At 42.9% G+C, this 19,141-nt stretch overlaps 1 protein-coding gene across 1 annotated transcript in view; it reads left to right on the top strand.

Annotated features, from left to right (window-relative positions):
* Positions 1-19,141, top strand: part of LOC147113758 (ran-binding protein 17-like) — an 815,149-nt gene that overhangs the window by 401,163 nt on the left and 394,845 nt on the right. Inside the window, exons 11-12 of the mRNA XM_085995069.1 lie at positions 10,500-10,573; positions 15,705-15,785. Of these exons, the coding sequence (XP_085851195.1) occupies positions 10,500-10,573; positions 15,705-15,785 (155 nt within the window). The remainder of the gene's footprint in view (positions 1-10,499; positions 10,574-15,704; positions 15,786-19,141) is intronic.

Genomic DNA, 19,141 nt, shown 5'->3' with positions numbered 1-19,141 from the left:
GTTTCCCCTCGTGGGGAAATCTAGAACGCGGGGGCACAGTTTTAGAATAAAGGGTCGCCCTTTTAGAACTGAGATGAGGAAGAATTTCTTCTCTGAGGGTCGTAAATCTGTGGAATTCTCTGCCCCAGAGAACTGTGGAGGCTGGGTCATTAAATACATTTAAGGTGGAGATAGACAGATTTTTGCAAGATAAGGGAATGAAGGGTTATGGGGAGCAGGCGGGGAAGTGGCTTTGAGCCCAAGATCAGCCATGATCTTATTGAATGGCGGAGCAGGCTCGAGGGGCCAAGTGGCCTATTCCTGCTCCTATTTCATACGTTCTTATGTAGGAGTAGGGGGACAGACCACAATGTGATTTGGTGATGAGGGCCACACCGCCATCACGGGGGCCTGGACGGAGCAAATGGTGGAAGGTACAGCTATTCGGGGAAGCATCATTCGGGGGAAGGAGTCATCACCCATCAGCCAAGTTTCCGTCAAAGCCATGATGTTGTTGCAATTATCCACACTAAGCTCATGGATGACAAGGGTCTTGTTCACAAGTCACTCAGTTGTAACAAACCACTACGAAAAGCAATAATAAGAATAAAACCGAACGGTGCACCCGGCATCGACCTAGGTACCAGCTTTGGATACGAAAACGGAACACCCAGCCCAGTCGACCCTGCAAAGTCCTCTTTACTAACATCTGGGGACTTGTGCCAAAATTGGGAGAGCTGTCCCACAGACTAGTCAAGCAACAGCCTGACACAGTCAGATTCACAGAATCACACCTTTCAGCCAATGTCCCAGACTCCTCCATCATCATCCCTGGGTATGTCCTGTCCCACTGGCAGGACAGACCCACCAGAGGTGGTATACAGTCGGGAGGGAGTAGCCCTGGGAGTCCTCAACAATGACTCTGGACCCCATGAAGTCTCATGGCTTCAGGTCAAGCATGGGCAAGGCAACCTCCTGCTGATTACCATCTACTGCCCTCCCTCATGGCCCTGCATCTCCCTCACTCTACCATTACCAGCAAGCCAGGGGACCAACCCTGGTTCAATGAGGAGTTCAGAAGAGCACGCGAGGAGCAGCACTAGGCGTACCTAAAAATGAGGGGCCAACCTGGGGAAGCTGCAACACAGAACTACATGCATGCTAAACAGCAGAAGCAACATGCTATAGACAGAGCTAAGTGCTCCCACAATCAGTGAATCAGATCAAAGCTCTTCAGTCCTGCCACATCCAGTTGTGAATGAATATCCCCATCCTCAATGATGGCGGAGCCCAGCATGCGAATGCAAAAGACAAGGCTGAAGTATTTGCAACCATCTTCAGGCAGAAGTGCCGAGTGGATGATCCATCTCGGCCTCCTCCTGAGATCCCCACCATCACAGAAGCCAATCTTCAGCCAATTCGATTCACTCCACGTGATATCAAGAAACGGCTGAGTGCACTGGATACTACAAAGGCTATGGGCCCTGACAACATCCCGGCTGTCATGCTGTAGACTTGTGCTCCTGAACTAGTTGCGCCTCTAACCAAGCTGTTCCAGTACAGCTACAACACTGGCATCTACCTGACAATGTGGAAAACTGCCCACAAATAATAGGACAAATCAAATCCGGCTAATTACCACCCCATCAGTCTACTCTCAATCATCAGTAAAGTGATGGAAGGTGTCGTTGACAGTGCTATCAATCAACACTTACTCACCAATACCCTTCTCACTGATGCTCAGTTTGGGTTCAGTCAGGACCACTCGGCTCCAGACCTCATTACGGCCAAACATGGACCAAAGAGTTGAATTCCAGAAATAAGGTGAGAGTGAATGCCCTTGACAGCAAGGCAGCATTTGACCGAGTGTGGCATCAAGGAGCGCTAGCAAAATTGAAGTTGATGGGAATCGGGAAAAACTCTCACTGGCTGGAGTCATACCTAGCACAAAGGAAAATGGTTTTAGTTGGAGGTCAATCATCTCAGCCCTAGGACATCGCTGCAGGATTTCCTCAGGGCAATGGCCTAGGCCCAACCATCTTCAGCTGCTTCATCAATGACCTTCCCTCCATCATAAGGTCAGAAATTAGGATGTTTGCTGTTGATTGCACAGTGTTCAGTTCCATTTGCAACTCCACAGATAATGAAGCAGTCCATGCCAACATGCAGCAAGACCTGGACAACATTCAGGCCTGGGCTGATAAGTGGCAAGTAACATTCGCGCTACACAAGTGCCAGGCAATGACTATCTCCAGCAAGCGAGCGTCTAACCACCGCCCCTTAACATTCAATGGCATTACCATCGCCAAATCCCCCACCATCAAAATCCTGGGGTCACCGTTGACCAGAAACTTAACTGGACTAGCCACATAAATACTGTGATAACAAGAGCAGGTCAGAGGCTGGGTATTCTGCGGCGAGTCTCTCACTTCCTTACTCCCCAAAGCCTTTCCACCATCTACAAGGCACAAGTCAGGAGTGTGATGGAATACTCTCCACTTGCCTGGATGAGTGCAGCTCCAAAAATGCTCATGAAGGTCGACGCCATCCAAGACAAAGCAGCCCGCTTGATTGGCACCCCACCCACCACCTTAAACATTCACTCCCTCCATCACCGGCACACCGTGGCTGCAGTGTGTACCATCTACAAGATGCACTGCTGCAACTTGCCAAGGCTTTTTCAACAGCACCTCCCAAACCCGCGACCTCTACCACCTCGACAAGGGGAACACCATCACCTCCAAGTGCCCCTCCAAGTCACACACCATCCTGACTTGGAAATATATCGCCTTTCCTTCATCGTCATTGGGTCAAAATCCTGGAACTCCCTCCAGCACTGTGGGAGCACCTTCAGCACACGGACTGCAGCGGTTCAAGGAGGCGGCTCACCCCCACCTTCTCAAGGACAATTAGGGATGGCCAGTGAATGCTGGCCTCGCCAGCAACACCCACATGCCATGAGTGAATACAGGAAACTCTTTTTTATCCGGCACCGACAGGACCGGCGTGGTGCCGGTTTATCAAAAAGTGGTCTTGGCAGAACCCAAACTGGGCATCAGTGAGCAGGTTATTGGTGAGTAAGTGCTGCTTGATAGCACTGTCGACGACACCTTCCATCACTTTGCTGATGATTGAGAGTAGACTGATGGGGAGTAATTGGCCGGATTGGATTTGTCCTGCTATTTGTGGACAGGACATACCTGGGCAGTTTTCCACAAAGGCTGCAGCGGTTCAAGAAGGCGGCTCACCACCACCTTCTCAAGGGCAACTAGGGATGGGCAATAAATGCTGACCTTGCCAGCGGCACCCACATCCCAAGAATGAATTTTTTTTAAAAGGCCCTGTGTTAGTCAGCAGGGAAGGGGTTAATAAAAATCGAAGAGAGATGTTGGCCACAGAAATTAGGCGTTGTAACCATGCACATTTTACTGTGCTGGGGACACATCTACTGATTGAAACAAGAAACAAAAGGACTTGGTTCCTTTCGAACTGAACGCCCTCTGCAATTTTCAAGATACATGTGTCCTGCTGTATAACGGCAGAGCAAATAATGATTGGGTGTAACTTTGCCAATGTTCAGCTTTAAAAAGTTACGATTACAGACAGAAGCACTCCCTGAATAAACTGAAATAATTTGAGCTTATGTGGGTGGATGTGAGAAGCTGATCTCAAGTGATTAACCCTAAAAGAGAATGTTAATCAGTGCACTGAAAATATATATTGCATTTGGAAGCTTTTTATTTTCAGTATGCACAGTTTTCCAGTCAAAGATTTTCAAACATTTATTCTGTACCAGGGTAAAGATTTCCCAAACCCTGCCAGAGACTGATGGTGCTTTGTCGAGTGCTGCTTGAGCAAATGAGTTTGCTTTGAGCAATGCTTTGGTGCACTGTAGCAGTGGAGGAGGCAGGTTGGGCTGTAAATATTCGAAGTGTACAATAAATCAACAGATTATCCGAAGGACACAAAGAGAGCAATTTGTGGCTGGGAGCATTTGACAGATAGTTTGAAGAAGGCAGATGATTGCCCGACTCTCGTTTCAGGTCTCCATGCAGCGCCTGGAGGCATTTCAGTGTTATTGTTGTATATTGATGTTACGGTTACCGCTGAGTGGCTAGCAGTGACAGATGTCTATAATTACAGCCAGAGCTGGCAGGATTCAGAAGCTTGGCAATGTAGAACAATTAGCTCCTGCCTGGTGCACCCCAGAGTATTGTTGAAATTGCTGGTGTAACGGAGTGCAATTGGTGGATACAGTGTCTGCTGCCCTCGGGACAATGGAAGAAATACAATACAACCACCATTGTCACAAGCCATGGCCTAATCATTTCCTAGATTTTCTAACAGGCCCTGGTAAATGTTTCATCCCTTACCCTGCATTTAAGCTGCTGTTTTGTTCTGTTACCAGACTTTTAATCAAGATTGCACATCATATGTGTGAATTACCAAAGCCTCTGAAGTTCAATCACCTTGTGTGTATTTTGTCATCCGTATTTACAGAGGCGGAGCACAGGACAGATTTAAATGAGGTGTACATTGCATCAGCACTGAGTTTACTCAGGAGGATGGTAATCAAAAATAGGTGTGCATGCAGCATGTGTGTATAGAGTTGCTGGATTGGCCACTGTACCATTGGGAGATATTATGAAAGGGTTTGATTCAGGAAATATCACCCTAGCGTGGCTTGTATATGTTAAATAGATACATACAGCACAGAACCAGGCCATTTGGCCAAACTGGCCTTTGCCAGTGTTTATACTCCACACAAGCTTCCTCCCACTCTAATTACCTCTTCCCACCCTGTCCCCATATCCCTCTATTCCCTTCTCCCTCATGTATACATCAAGACTCCCCTTCAATGCAGCAGTGCTGTCTGCTTCAACCACTCCATGTGGCAGCGAGTTCCACATTCTCACCACTCTGTGTAAAGAAATTCCTCCGAAATTCTTTCTTTGATCTGTGAGTGGCTAACTTATATTGATGCCCTCTTGTTTTGGACTTGACCACAAGTGGAATCAGTTTATCCAACTTCCACCTTATCGAACCTAATAACTTTAAAGACCTCTATTAGGTCTCCTCTTAGTCTTCTCTTTTCCAGAGTAAAGAGCCCCAGCTGATATTTTCCTCCTCTCACTTCTGGTAATACCCTTGTAAATCTTTTCTGTACTTTCTCCGGTGCTTCAATATCCCTTTTGTAATATGGAGAGCAGAACTGTGCACAGTACCCCGAGTATGGTCTAACCAAGATTCTGTATAGGTTTAACATTACCTCCCTGCTTTTGCATTCTATTCCTTTCGAAATTAGCCCCAGAACTTTGTTTGCAATCTTTATAACTTTATCAACTTGTGTTGCTACCTTCAGTGATTGATGTATCTGTATTCTCCTCTACCCCATTTAATTTACCTTCCAAGGCGTCCTTATTCCTTCTACCAAAATGACCTACCTCGCACTTTGCTATATTGAATTTCACTTGCCATTTACATGCCCACTCTGCGAGCCTGTTTATGTCTTCCTGTATTTTGGTACAGTCTACCATATTATTAGCTATAACTCTTACCCCCCCACCACCCCCTCCCCCACACACACACACACACACACACAATTTGGTATCAGCATGCTGAACCCTTACCCAACAGAGTGTGAGGTCACTACATGAAGTGACACTGAATAGCAATCGGGGGTGGAATATTGTTCCTGAAGTTCAACTGGCTATCGATTGGTGCAGTAACCTTTCCTTAGTCTGTGTTTCTGATATTGTCCTCACAATCTTGTAATACAGCAGGCAGTAGGAACCAGGGCATCCGGTGTGTGTTGGAGTTACCTTGGTGTGTTAAGAAAGGGAAGTTTTAATGAATCGAAAAGGGAAATAGTATGAAAAACTCAAAAGTCAGCAATATTAGCAGTGATTTATCAATTATTGAAATGAATCCTGTGGTCTCTCTAGTTTGTGTTTGTCACCCCATTAACAATTCAGCAAAGTTGAATAATGCTTTCCATCAAAGAGGATTTTACAGCATTTAAATGCCCACTTCATATCAACTGCCAGGGAAATGTTGGCAGGGCTGAAAATACTAAAGGATAGATTTACCTTTGTAACTTTCTCTAAATTGTCAGACTGCTTGTCCAACATCCAGTACTAGTTGAGCAGAAATTTCCTCCAACTAAATATTGGGAATACTGAAGCCATTGTCTTCGGACCCGCCACAAACTCCGTTCCCAAACTACCGAGTCAATCCCTCTCCCTAGCAACTGTCTGAGGCTGAACCAGACTGTTCGCAACCTTGGATCCCGAGATGAGCTTCTGACCACATATCCACGTCATCACCACCTATTTCGCCCTCTGTAACATCGCCCGACTCCGCCCCTGCCTCAACTCATCTGCTGCTGAAACCCTCATCCATGCCTTTGTTGCCTGTAGGTGCACTTCTGGCTGGCATCCCATCCTCCACTCTCCATAAACTTAAGCTCATCCAAAACTCTGCTGCCCGTATCCTAACTCGCACCAAGTTCCGTTCACTCATCACCCCTGTGCTCGCTGACCTACATTGGTTAAGCAACGCTCGATTTTAAAATTCTCAAACTTGTTTTCAAATCTCTCCACGGCCTCGCCCCTCCCTATCTATGTAACCTCCTTCAGCCCTACAACCCTTCAAGATATCTGCACTCCTCCAATTCTGGCCTCTTGAGCATCCCCGATTGTAATTGCTGCACCGTTGGCGGCCATGGCTTCAGCTGTCTGGACCCTAAGCTCTGGAATTCCCTCCCTAAACCTCTCCACCTCTCTACCTCTCCTTTAAGACACTCCTTAAAACCTACCTCTTTGACCAAGCTTTTGATCATCTGCACTAATATCCCCTTATGTGGCGCGGTATCAAATTTTGTCTGATAACGTTCCTGTGAAGCCCCTTTGGACGTTTTACTACATTAAATGCACTATATAAATGCAAGTTGTTGTTGTAAAGTGTAAAGAATGCTGTGTCTTTAGCAAGCTTGGCTTTGCAGATACTGAAATGTTTCATACCTGTTTGTGTGTTGTGATTTTTTTCTGGTTGAAGTCCTGTTGTTTAATTCAGAGTTTTTGGGCAATTGACCATTCAGTAATGAGATGTATTTTCTCAGGTGGTCCAAGAAAAGGTGTAGCATCAAGTTATGCAGTAACCTTTGGAGCTATTAAAAATTTTCACAGGCATTTTCTTAAACCTTAAGTGAGAAAGAAAGAACTCGCATTTATATAGCACCTGATCATGTTTGTTAAGACCTCCCAAATCACTTCACATACAATTAATTTTATTTTGAATTGCAGTCATTGTTGCTATGTTGAAAAATATGGCAGCTATTTTGCACATAACCCACAAACAGCAATGGCCTGAATGGGCAGTTAATCTAATTTTTTTTGGTGGAGCTGGTTGAAGAAGGAACGCTAGCTAGTACACTGGGCGAACTCCTTAATCTTTGAACAGTGTAACAGGTCTTCAGGGATCCTTAACGTTGGGTTACTAGAACAGGCAGCTGGGGCTTTGGTTTAACCTCTGACAATGCAGCACTCCTTCAGTACTGCACAGGAGTGTCAGCCGAGATAAAGTGCTGGAGTGGGGCTTGAACCCATGACCTTCTGATTTGAGGGAGAATTTTAGTAACTGAGCCAAACTGGCACTTTGCTGAATTAAAAAAACCAAACTGCAAGTATTAGAAATTTGAAATAAGAGCTTAAAATACACAGCAGGTCTGCTAGCATCTAAGGGAAAAGGCTTTATCTGGATATCCTTTGTCAGGCCTGCTCTGAAGCAACATTACCCTGTCTTATCTCAGCTACTGACAGCCCTGCTCTGTATTTCCAGCATTTTCTGCTTGTGTTTTAAACTTGAAATATCACATACACTACATAATTTTTTTTTGTTTTGTCAGTCGTTCCCAACACTCAAACATTACTTCCACTGTGCTCATTTTTTAAACAAATAATGCTTTCTAGAACATGTAAAACACTGGCTTTGTGTTGCTGCAATTGGAGACAGCAAAATAAAATTAAATGACCTCTGTCACTTTAAAAAAAAAAAAATTGTTTCAGCCTTAAGTCAATTATATAAAGTACGAGTCATAGGAAATGTTTACAATGAGCGTGACAAAAACAACACTATTTAAGTATGTGAAATGTGCATTACTATCTAATCAGTGCCTAATATTTTCTAATATATATTTTAATCTATTAGCCAAGCCCAGTGCGATGTAGGTAGAATTTGTTTCTATTTATTTATATTCACTTAATAGGCAGCTATTGCTACATGGTACTCGTTTAAATGGATTAGACCCATTTAAAGCTGTGCCACATACATATTCATAGGAACAAATGGTTTCACTTCTACTAAATTTAAAAAATACCTCACTTAATGCTGAAACAGGAGAAACAAAAGAAGGTTGTTGTCATTGTTAACGAGTGCCTCAATTTACTGTTCAATGGGGCAGATAAATGGATTCAGGAGCTAATAATCATACCTGTCACTCAAGCCTGGTGTGTGGAGTCCCAGCGGTAGTGGAGAGCTCATGGGATGAAAGGGATGACGTGGTATTTGATGGGATGATGGGTATCCAGACTAATGGACGATAAAAGGATTGGAAATAGTTACAAGGATAATTGTGGATTAAAAGGTTGCTTCATTGTTGCCTTGGTTTTTTTTAAACTTCTGCTTTGCTTGCTCCTTGCAGCACTGTTCCCTGGTAAGGCTTGCACTTTTGAATGGGAAAATTAAGGTGCTATATATATATATACATTATTGACTTTGTTTCAATAGCCTGCTAATAAACCTGTTTAATTAGAAATCAAGTAAGTGATGTTTGGTATAGGTTAACTGCACTGGTTTCTGGAACTAATGGGCAGTAATTTCCCTTGTATGCCACCACATTGATTGTCAGTTTTTTTTAATATAATATCCTGTGTACAAAATTAAAATATGATGCAGAGATAAAAAAAAGAAACTGAAGATGCTGGAAATCAGAACTAAAATTCTAAATGCTGGAAATGCACAGAAGATCATTCAGCATCTGAAAAGAGAAAATAACAGTTTGCCATTTCAGATTGAGAGCCTTCGTCACCTCACCTCTAATCGAAAGCTGCTTTTTCTCAGATGATGACTGACCTGCTTTGTAATCCAGCATTTTCCATTTTTATTAAATGCCTGTCTTGGGTAAACCCACCTTTCATTGGTCTTTGGCCCTACTATATATATATAAAAAAGCCCTTTTATTCTATTTTTAGCTATTTTGTAGCTGTACCAAAAAGCCGGCACAGGCACGATGGGCTGAATGGCCTCCTTCTGTGCTGTATCATTCTATGATTCTCTTCAGCCAAGAAGTGAACAGGCAGCATATTCCTAAGTTTCTGTGTTGCTCTATAATTAACTACAAGTCAGTAAATGACAGAGATTGTCCTCCTCCAATGGTTTAAATCCTCTCATTTTGGTTGGATAACTATTGGAAATCATGTTTCAGCAGATCTGCACTTTGTAAATAGATGTGTTGAGACCAGCACTGACTCATATCAAACCAACATTTGAATGTGAAGTCGTCCCAATTGAATTTAGGCAAGTAATGTGAGACCACATAATTCCACAAAGCTTTGGCTTTGCATCAGGTGCAGTATAACTCCAGTCAGTTAAAGCAAGTGTCTTAAACTTCATTCTTAATCTTAAATGTTAGCAGACAGCAAACTATTCTGTTAGCACTTTGTTAACAGTAAAATTCTCAGCAACATTTGGATGCAGGTGAGCTTTTTGCTTTTCCTGGCCAAATTCCTCACTCACACCTCTGAACAAAGAGGAATGTTCCAGAAATGTTTTAAATATTTGTTTCACTGCACCTAGACCTGACGTTGCTAAAAAGATCCTCTACTGCACATAGAGCTGACATGGCTTGGTGTTGATACCGAAGGGGAAAAATATGTTAATAAGTTAGTTTCCTCCGAGAGCTCTGCAGTCCTTCAATTCTGGCCTCTTGCGCATCCCGATTTTCATCGTCTCACCATTGGTGGCCGTGCCTTCAGCTGCTTAGGCCCTAAGCTCTGGAATTCCCTCCCTAAACTGCTCTGCCTTTAAGACACTCCTTAAAACCTACCTCTTTGACCAAGCCTTTGGTCACCCATCCTAATATCCTTTTATGTGGCTTGGTGTCAAATTTTGTCTGATAACATTCTTGTGAGGTGCCTCGGGACATTATACTATGTTAAAGATGCTATATAAATGCAAGTTGTTGTTGAGTTGCAAGTGACCACGACTGGATTTCTACGGACCCTTGCCAGCCTCGGGTGCTGGGCAGCTTCCTGGCTTCTTTACTCAAAGGCGATGAGAATTCCAGCCTGACCTCAAATTCTGTTTGTACACAAAAATTAAACTGATGTTTGCACTTGTGACTTGCAAACTTAAGCCTTTCAATTCCAAATGCATAAATCAATTGCAAATTCACTTTTTGCATGATTTTGGCCGAAGACGCTTCATTAATTATCCTTTTTCTCCAACTATTTCTCCCCCAGGTTTATGTCCGAATATCTGAAGTTTTGAGCCTTACTGATGAGACCCGTGTTCTTGAAGCATTTGTGACAAAAGTGTGAGTATGTTTCAAATAAATCCTTTCCCTGCTTGGTGGGGTAAGGTACAGTAGTAGCAACGTTTTCTCTTTTCAGAGATAAATCATCTATTATTTAATGAAAGGGTTTGATAGGGTAGACCTCGAGAAGATGTTTTCACTTGTGAGCGAGACCAAAAGTAGGAGCCATCAATACAAGTTAGTCACTAATAAATCCAAGAGGGAATTCATGAGAAACTTCTTTCCCCAGAGAGGTTAGAATGTGGAACTCGCTACCACATGGAGTGGTTGAGGCAAATAGCATTGATGCATTTAAGGGGAAGCTAGCTGAGCACATGAGGGAGAAAAGCGTAGAAGGATATGTTAATGGGATTAGATGAAGAAGGGTGGAAGGAGGCTCATGTGGAGCATAAACACATGGACCTGTTGGGCCGAATGGCCTGTTTCTGTGCTGTAAATATTTTGTAATATGTTGCAACTCATTGCACCCTCAGGTCGTTAAGTTAATTATTACTGTGTTGTTTAGGGAACAGAAAATGAAACCATTTCTAAATTCTTTGAATTCTTTTGCAATTTTTAAGTGGAGTGGGAAAAGCCATGCACAACACTACAAGTGTAACATCAGTACCAATTAGTTTCGCTTCACAGCGGCACTGCAGTTATAATGTAAATGCAGCCTGAATCTGGTGTCAACAGATCATAGCGGAGACACAGTGGAGGAGAAATTCTCACTCCACTTCCTTTCAGAGCTATCTCAGGTCTTCACACCCAGATTACACTCAACGTCAGTGCAAAGTGCTTTTGGCTTCACATTGGTGCCAGAACGGCGGAGTGTGAATGCACCATTAGTGTAATCTTACCAATGCTTTCCAGCAGCCAGTATACTAAGCTTGGGCTTGTCCTGTATGTATGCCCACTACCCTGACATTCTATTGGCAATTTGCTGTCTATACAGCAGGACAAGTTTTTGTGTTTGGTCAACTTTCAGTCAACCCTTTTTCCTGCAATCCTTTGTTTAGTTATGTGCCCTTCCCTGCTTACCTGTATAATAACATTTGTTGAGTTTTAAATACAGTCTACAAAAAAGGTTAAGGGAAAACCTCTTTGAGGAATGTTAAATGTTATACAGCATGGATAAGACCAACCCAGAATATTACTTACAGATAAATCAGGCCATGAGGACAGAGCATCATTTAAAATTTGTGAACAGTAGACTTACAATAGATGTTAAAAAGAAGGGTGTTAATGGTTTCCAATAATCTAGCAAGTAAGGTAGTGGAGATAACAGCGTCAGGGGAGGCTAACTACAATTGACATTTAAACTGGGGGAGTTGCACTGGAGGAATGAGCTTGATGAGACAAATCGCATTTTCTTGTTTTGTTTTCTTCTTAGGCCATTTCCCATTCCGCTACTCATTTCCTGAGTATTTGTAAATCTCTTTAAATAACATTTCTCTCCTGAGAACTACTTGCTTTCTCACCACAAACAGACATTTTACTTTATTGATGAACTGCACAATGTTATTATAAGTATCACAAATAGAATGGATCGATCGCCATTGGCTACAGCTCTCTAATTGGGATTCTGTCACTAAAAGTTCTTGTGAGAAACCTTATCAAATGCTTTCTGAAAGTCATGGTATATAGCATCCACCACATTTCCCTCATTCCCCAATCTAGTTATATCCTCAGTGAGATACAACAAATAGGTTAGGAACAACCAGTTTTTGATACTCCTCCTCCCCATGCTGGATTGAATTGGATTGGAGTTATCGACTTTACTTTTGTTGGATCCTGTACATTTTGTCTTACTGTTTCACACACCATTGTTTCTGTTACTACTCTGGCTAGGGTGCTAGAGTAATCCTCCTCTTACTCATTCTTTTCTAGAACCTATAAACTGTGGAATTCCTTACTTCCCTCCTACTGCCACCTAGGCTAAGAATAGCAAACCCAGCACACACGAGAGTCTTTCCTTCCTCCTACAGTTTTAATACTCAAGCTCGGAATGAACTACCTCTTGATTTACCTCATGTTTTACTGTTCCCGACCTCGGTGGCATTCTGCACTCTAAGCCTTGACTCTTCATCAGCGTTTCTCAGTTCTTTAATAAATGGTACCACTGAGTTTCAGGTCTGTTGTTAATGTGTCTTTTCTGTTCTCTCCTTGGGTCAGATCGAAAAAGTGACATGTTAAAAATTGGTAATAGACCCTGCTGCTTAAACAGTTGTGTAACTATGATGATGTTGTTGATATTTCTGGGAACCAGTACCTTCATTAGATGCATTAGTGTCAATATAGTGCATGCAATAACAAATTTAAAAATGGTAATGCAAGGCAATGACTATTTCAGAATTATTCTTTATGACTATAATGATACAACTATTCCATGCAGTGCTAATATAATTTGTGTACAACTGCACTCTGAAATGATTAAAAAGACATTAAAACATGTTTTCATTAAACGTAAGGTGCAGCACTGAGGCCCAGCATAGAATTTTTCTTAGAGAATTCATGGCAGAAATCTTGAAACTCCTACAAAAAAAAATAATAATCAACCAGAAGGGCTTCCCACCCCAAAATAACAGCTCCAACTTTATCTACATCACTTTAACTACTGCAAACTATCTTAATCATTGAGACTGCAAGAGATGAAGCTCATTTGTATTGTTAATCCATTTCCTTTTGATTAGATTATGTTAGGTTATGTTCCTCCAATGACGCAATGATAATGGCAAATGACACTGTGTATTTGAACCATACAAAACAGAAGGTCCCAGGTTTGATCCCTGGTTTATACTGAGTTAGCTGTTCTCAGAGTGGCAGTAGGAACACCAGAATTGGCGTCAGTGCCCCGCAGAGGCTGGAAATCAGGCAGCGTTCCCAATCTTGGTCACAATCCAGTGATCCCTGCTGGAATGTTTATTTGTATGGACTTTAGCTGCGATTGGGTCAGCTGTGACTAGCCTGTTGACACTCTCTGTCAGGGCTTACAAATGAAAAATGGTGACTAGTGCAAGTGGCTAGAGGGAACCCCAACATGAGTCAACATCTTCAGTGAGAGGGGAATTAAAAAACAAAACTGGTTATCCTAGAGTCTGAAGGAGAATTTTCTGTAGATACTTATTGTTACATTGTCCTCGTTAACACAGTCAGCCCTTGCAAGTCAACAAGACTCGCACGGCCATTTAGCACCTACTAAATATTTACAGCAGCAAATATTTTATCTCAACATGCGAGGATTAGTTATGAAAATGGAAAGCTCTAATATGGACTAATGTGAACAAATGATTTGCTGTACAGCTTCAGTATAAAGTTCTAAAATGGCTCGAGTGCCCTTGCTCCATTCCTAGAAGAAATGCCCTTTGATGCGTCATGCTTAAGCCATGCCTTCTCTGATCAAAATCCTCCACAGACATTTAGATTGACACTTTATGCCTTTGAATTGAATGTCAGTGTGCTGAGATGAGCTCCACTATAGGTGCTTTTCAACCATATCAGTGCAGCTGATGAAGAGAGATCAATCAGTCAGCTGCATGCCATAGTGTAAACAGACCCAGCTCACGTGGACCTGTGGCCATTTAAGCAGCTTTTATTGTGTGCAAGACCCTTGCCAGTGTCGCCAAATCTCAATGCAAGGGTCTCGCACTACTGCTGGCTGAGTAAACTTACCCAGTTCACTAAGATCAGTCACTGGGAAGACCTAGTTGAAAAAAACGAGCCTTCCCAGATGGTAGCCTTAGTGAATTTGGGACGTTTACTCAAGTTGCCAGGATGATGTGGGAATTGTGCTTCAGAAGCTGACGGCACTTAACCCTATATAAATGCGAGTTTATATCCACTGAAACAAAAATCAGAAAATGATGCAAACGCTCAGCAAGTTAGACAGCTTCTGTGGGGAGATCAGATAAGTTACCATTTCAGGTGTGAACCCTTCGAAACACGCTTGAAGAAGAGTCCACACATGAAACATAAACTTGTTTATTCTCTGTCCGCTGAAACATGGGGGTCGATTTTCCTGGAGCCTTCAGGCAGGGTTTCAGGCTTGTTGGGGGGGGGGGGGGGCGGGAAATCCCGATTTCGGGGGTCCCGACACCATCCCGCCCAAAATCCGCCTCCACGTAAGTTTCAGGGGAGGCGGGCACCCGCCCCGCACTGGGACCCGCCAACCCGAGGCGGGAAGGGATTAGTGCCAATTAACTGCCTGTTAACAGGTAGTTAACAGGCAGTTTTTAGCCTAATCTCTATTTTGAGGGGTGTCATGTGGGATTCCCGACAGCTCCAAACCACGCCAGGTTAGAGCAGGCGGGCTGTCGGGTTGAAGGACTTGGAGGGGTCGCGATGTCGGTGTTCAGGTGAGTGATGGGTGCATGAGTGCAAAGGTAAGTGTGTTTGGTGTGTCTAAAGTGTGTAAAGAAGTTTAAATTACCTGTACTTACCTTAACAGCCTTTCTTCCTCTAGGCTTCGGGAGTCCATCACTCAGCCGGCACTGAAAGCAAAATGGCTGCGATCTGTCAAAAGTGACAGCCTTCAGCTTTCATTGCCGGTGAGACTTCTAACTGAGTCTGTGTAGAAGGACTCAGGTTAGAAGTCAGACTGTCAGTGTTTGACAGCTTCAAACAGCTGTGAAACACTGATATTTCATCTGTCAAGACCTCTTGACAGATTAAATTTCAGTCTGTGACGTCACCTGTTGCCGGGTGGCCCTTAATTGGCCTGCTGAGCCCGCTGGGCGGGCTTGACAAGGTCAATCAAGGGAAAATCGCGTGGATTGGCTGGACGTCGATGTAGGCGGGGCTGAAACCCAAAAGTTGTAGTCCCGCCTCCTTCCCGACAGCTTTATGAAAATCGACCCCATGGTCTATGATTCTACTGTCAGAATAAGGAGCTAACTGTAACAATGTAAACATGTGGAGACCGTGCGCGGATGCCTGCCTCCCTTGACCTAAATTGTACCAAGTATAAAAGTACCTAAAGAAACTTTAGCCCAGTGCTCTGTATCTATTCCATACAGGAAACAGAGAGTGGTTTTGATAAAGAAAGGTAATAAAATGAACAGAAAAACATTCTGCAGATCCTCTAGTTCTGTTCATACTTTTCAGCATTAGATATTTCTATGTGCTCCAGTAATGGATGTCCCTTTGCTTACAGTGTCAACAATCTGAAATGCTGGGGGAGAAGTGAGCCAGTGATTTCCAGAACACTGCAGTTTCTCAACGATCTGTCGGTTGGATATCCTTTTCATTGATATAACTGTGCAGCTGCAGTAGAAAAGGTTAGAGGAATGTCCACTTTCAAGACAATGTATGGTATTGCAGTAAAAAGACCTGCTCACCTGGCAAATGCCCCTCTCTCCATTCACTGTCGGGGTAAAGGGTCTAGGGAAAAGGAAATTACTCTCAAATTATGGGGAAAATAATGGCCCAGAAATTAGGTTCGGGGGCTTGCCGCGCGTGCAAGCCCCCGATGTGCAATTACCCGGCATGCCGACAGCTGAAGCCTGGGCCTGCTTGGAATTCCTGTCACTGGCCCGGTTCAGCTGTCGGCGCGCTGTGCTTGCCTGATCCAGCGGCGTAGTTAGTTTGATGTGCCGTCTGGGATCAGGTGAGCACTGGGCAGCCAATCAGGGGAGGGAAAACTTCATTCATGAGTTTGATAGCAAGAACTGTCAAACTCATGAAAACTACGGGTGCCCAAAACACTACTTAAACTTTAAATAAAATTTTAAAAAACATCCCACTAATTAAATGAACTATAAATAACTTTAAAAAACTATTTTAAACAATTAATCAAATTTTTGAAATTTTTTTTTTTTTTTTTTAAATCGGGTCTAAAAATACACTTACCTTACTGTAAAGTCCTTAAAAACAATAAAGCTGTGGAAAAAATGTTATAATTTTAAATAATAGACCACTTACCTTAAAGAATCAAGTCCTTACGTCTCCTTTTTACATTTCTAAAAAGTTGAGGCCCTTACACACGGGCCAACCTGTAAAAAAGAAGGAAGTTCAACGCGTGCGCGCAGAGTCCTGCGCGCATGCGTTGGACCTCTGAACCCCTTGGAGGAAATGCCGGTTTCCCGCGCATGCGCTGTGCATGCAAGAAACCGGCAATTCCATCGGGTCCATGCGTGAGTACCCCGTCCTTACTCACGCGTTGGGACCCGAAGTACTAGGCCAATATGCTTTTTGAGCATGTAGGAAATGGGGGATTTAACTTTCATATTGATTGGGAAAAGCAGACTAGCACCTGTCAGAAAGGCAGTGAATTTCTTGAGTGTGTTTGGGATAGTTTTCTACAACAATATGTCCTAGAGGCAACAAGGGTGCAAGCCATATTAGATTTAGTAATGAGCAATGAGCCAGATTTAGTTAACAGCCTAACTGTGCGAACATTTATCCAATAGCGATCATAACATGATCGAGTTCAAAGTAACGTTTGAAAGGGAGAAACGCGAAACAGCTACTAAGATTCTAGATTTAAATAAGGCCGAGTTCAATAGGATGAGGCAGAGATTGTCCAAAGTAAACTGGGCAAATCTGTTAATGGGTAACACAACAGATGATCAGTGGGAGATGTTTAAAAAAGAATTTAACATGATACAGAGCCAGTTTATACGCCTGAGGGGCAAGAGCTTTACTTGCCCAAAAAAAACAGCCGTGGACAACTAAAGAGGTAAGGGACAGCATAAAACTAAGTGAAAGGGCATACAAAAATGCAAAAAATAGCACAGATCCTGGCGAATGGGAAAGATACAAAGAACAGCAAAGGGTCACAAAACAGACAGTAAGAGCTACAAAAAGGGAGTATGAAAAGAAACTTACAAGGGATATCAAAATCAATACGAAGAATTTTTACTGTCACATTAGGAAAAAAAGGGTGATCAGGAGCAATGTTGGTCCCTTAAAAACTGAAAGTGGTGATATTGTTAATGACAATGGGGAAATGGTGGACATGTTGAATAATTACTTTGCGTCAGTATTTACAGTAGCATGCCGGAAATCCCAAGAAACTAATATTGAATCGGGGATAGGGACACAATAAAATTAACATAGGTAAAGTAAAAGTAATAAAGAAAATAATGGCACTAAAGAGTGACAAATCCCCAGGGCCAGATGGTTTCCATCCAAGGGTTTTAAAGGAAATAGGTGAGCACATTGCAGATGCCCTAACTATAATTTTCCAGAGTTCTCTAGATTCAGGAACCGTCCTTTTAGATTGGAAAATTGCCCATGTCACTCCGCTTTTTAAGAATGTTGAGAGGGGGAAACCAGGGAATTATAGACCAGTTAGCCTAACATCTGTTGTGGGGAAATTGCTAGAGTCTATAATTAAGGATAGGGTGACTGAACACCTCGGAAATTTTCAGTTGATCAGAGAGAGCCAGCATGGATTTATGAAAGGTAGGTCATACCTGACAAACCTGAATGAATTTTTTGAAGAGGTGACTAAAGTAGTGGACAGGGGAATGTCTATGGATGTTATTTATATGGACTTCCAGAAGGCCTTTGATAAAGTCCTACATAAGAGACTGTTATCTAAGGTAGAAACCCATGGAGTTGAGGGCAAACTATTGACCTGGTTAGGAAATTTGCTGAGCGGCAGGAGACAGAGAGTAGGGATAATAGGTAGGTACTCAAATTGGCCAGATGTGACTCGTGGTGTCCCGCAGGGATCTGTGTTGGGGCCTTAACTATTCACAATATTTGTTTACGACTTAGATGATGGCATAGAAAGTCATATATCCAAATTCACCAATGACACAAAGATAGACGGCATTGTAGGCAGTGTAGATGAAAGCATAAAATTACAAGGGGATATGGATAGATTAAGTGAATGGGCAAAACTGTGGCAAATGGATTTCATTGTCAGCAAATGTGAGGTCATCCACTTTGGACCTAAAAAGGATAGAACAGGGTACTTTCTAAATGGTAAAAAGCTAAAAACAATGGATGTCCAAAGAGACTTGGTAGATCATTAAAATGTCATGACCTGGTACAGAAAATAATCAAAAAGGCCAATGGAATGCTGGCCTTAAATCTAGAGGACTAGAGTACAACGAGGCTGAAGTTATGCTGCAGCTATACAAAACCCTGGTTAGACCACACCTAGAGTACTGTGAGCAGTTCTGGGCACCACACCTTAGGAAGGATATATTGGCCTTGGAGGGAGTGCAGCGCTGGTTTATCAGAATGATACCCGAACTTCAAGGGTTAAGTTACGAGGAGAGATTACACAAATTAGGGCTATATTCCCTAGAATTTAGAAGGTTAAGGGGTGATCCGATCAAAGTTTTCAGGATATTAAGGGGACAGATAGGGTAGATAGAGAGAAACTATTTCCGCTGGTTGGGGATTCTAGGACTGGGGGCATAGTCTAAAAATTAGAGCCAAACCTTTCAGGAGTGAAATTAGGAAACACTTCTACACATAAAGGGTGGTAGAAGTTTGGAACTCTCTTCCGCAAACGGCAATTGATGCTAGATCAATTAATTTTAAATCGGAGATTGATAGCTTTTTTCTTAACCAAAGGTATTAAAGGATATGGACCAAAGGCAGGTATATGGAGTTAGATCACCGATCAGCCAT

Source organism: Somniosus microcephalus, chromosome 8 (genome assembly GCF_052327205.1).
Source record: "Somniosus microcephalus isolate GS21.2 chromosome 8, FLI_Smic_1.0, whole genome shotgun sequence".
NCBI classification, from domain to species: Eukaryota; Metazoa; Chordata; class Chondrichthyes; order Squaliformes; family Somniosidae; genus Somniosus; species Somniosus microcephalus.
The sequence above is the reverse complement of the archived record's forward strand: the minus strand, read 5'-3'. Positions and strand labels throughout refer to the sequence as shown.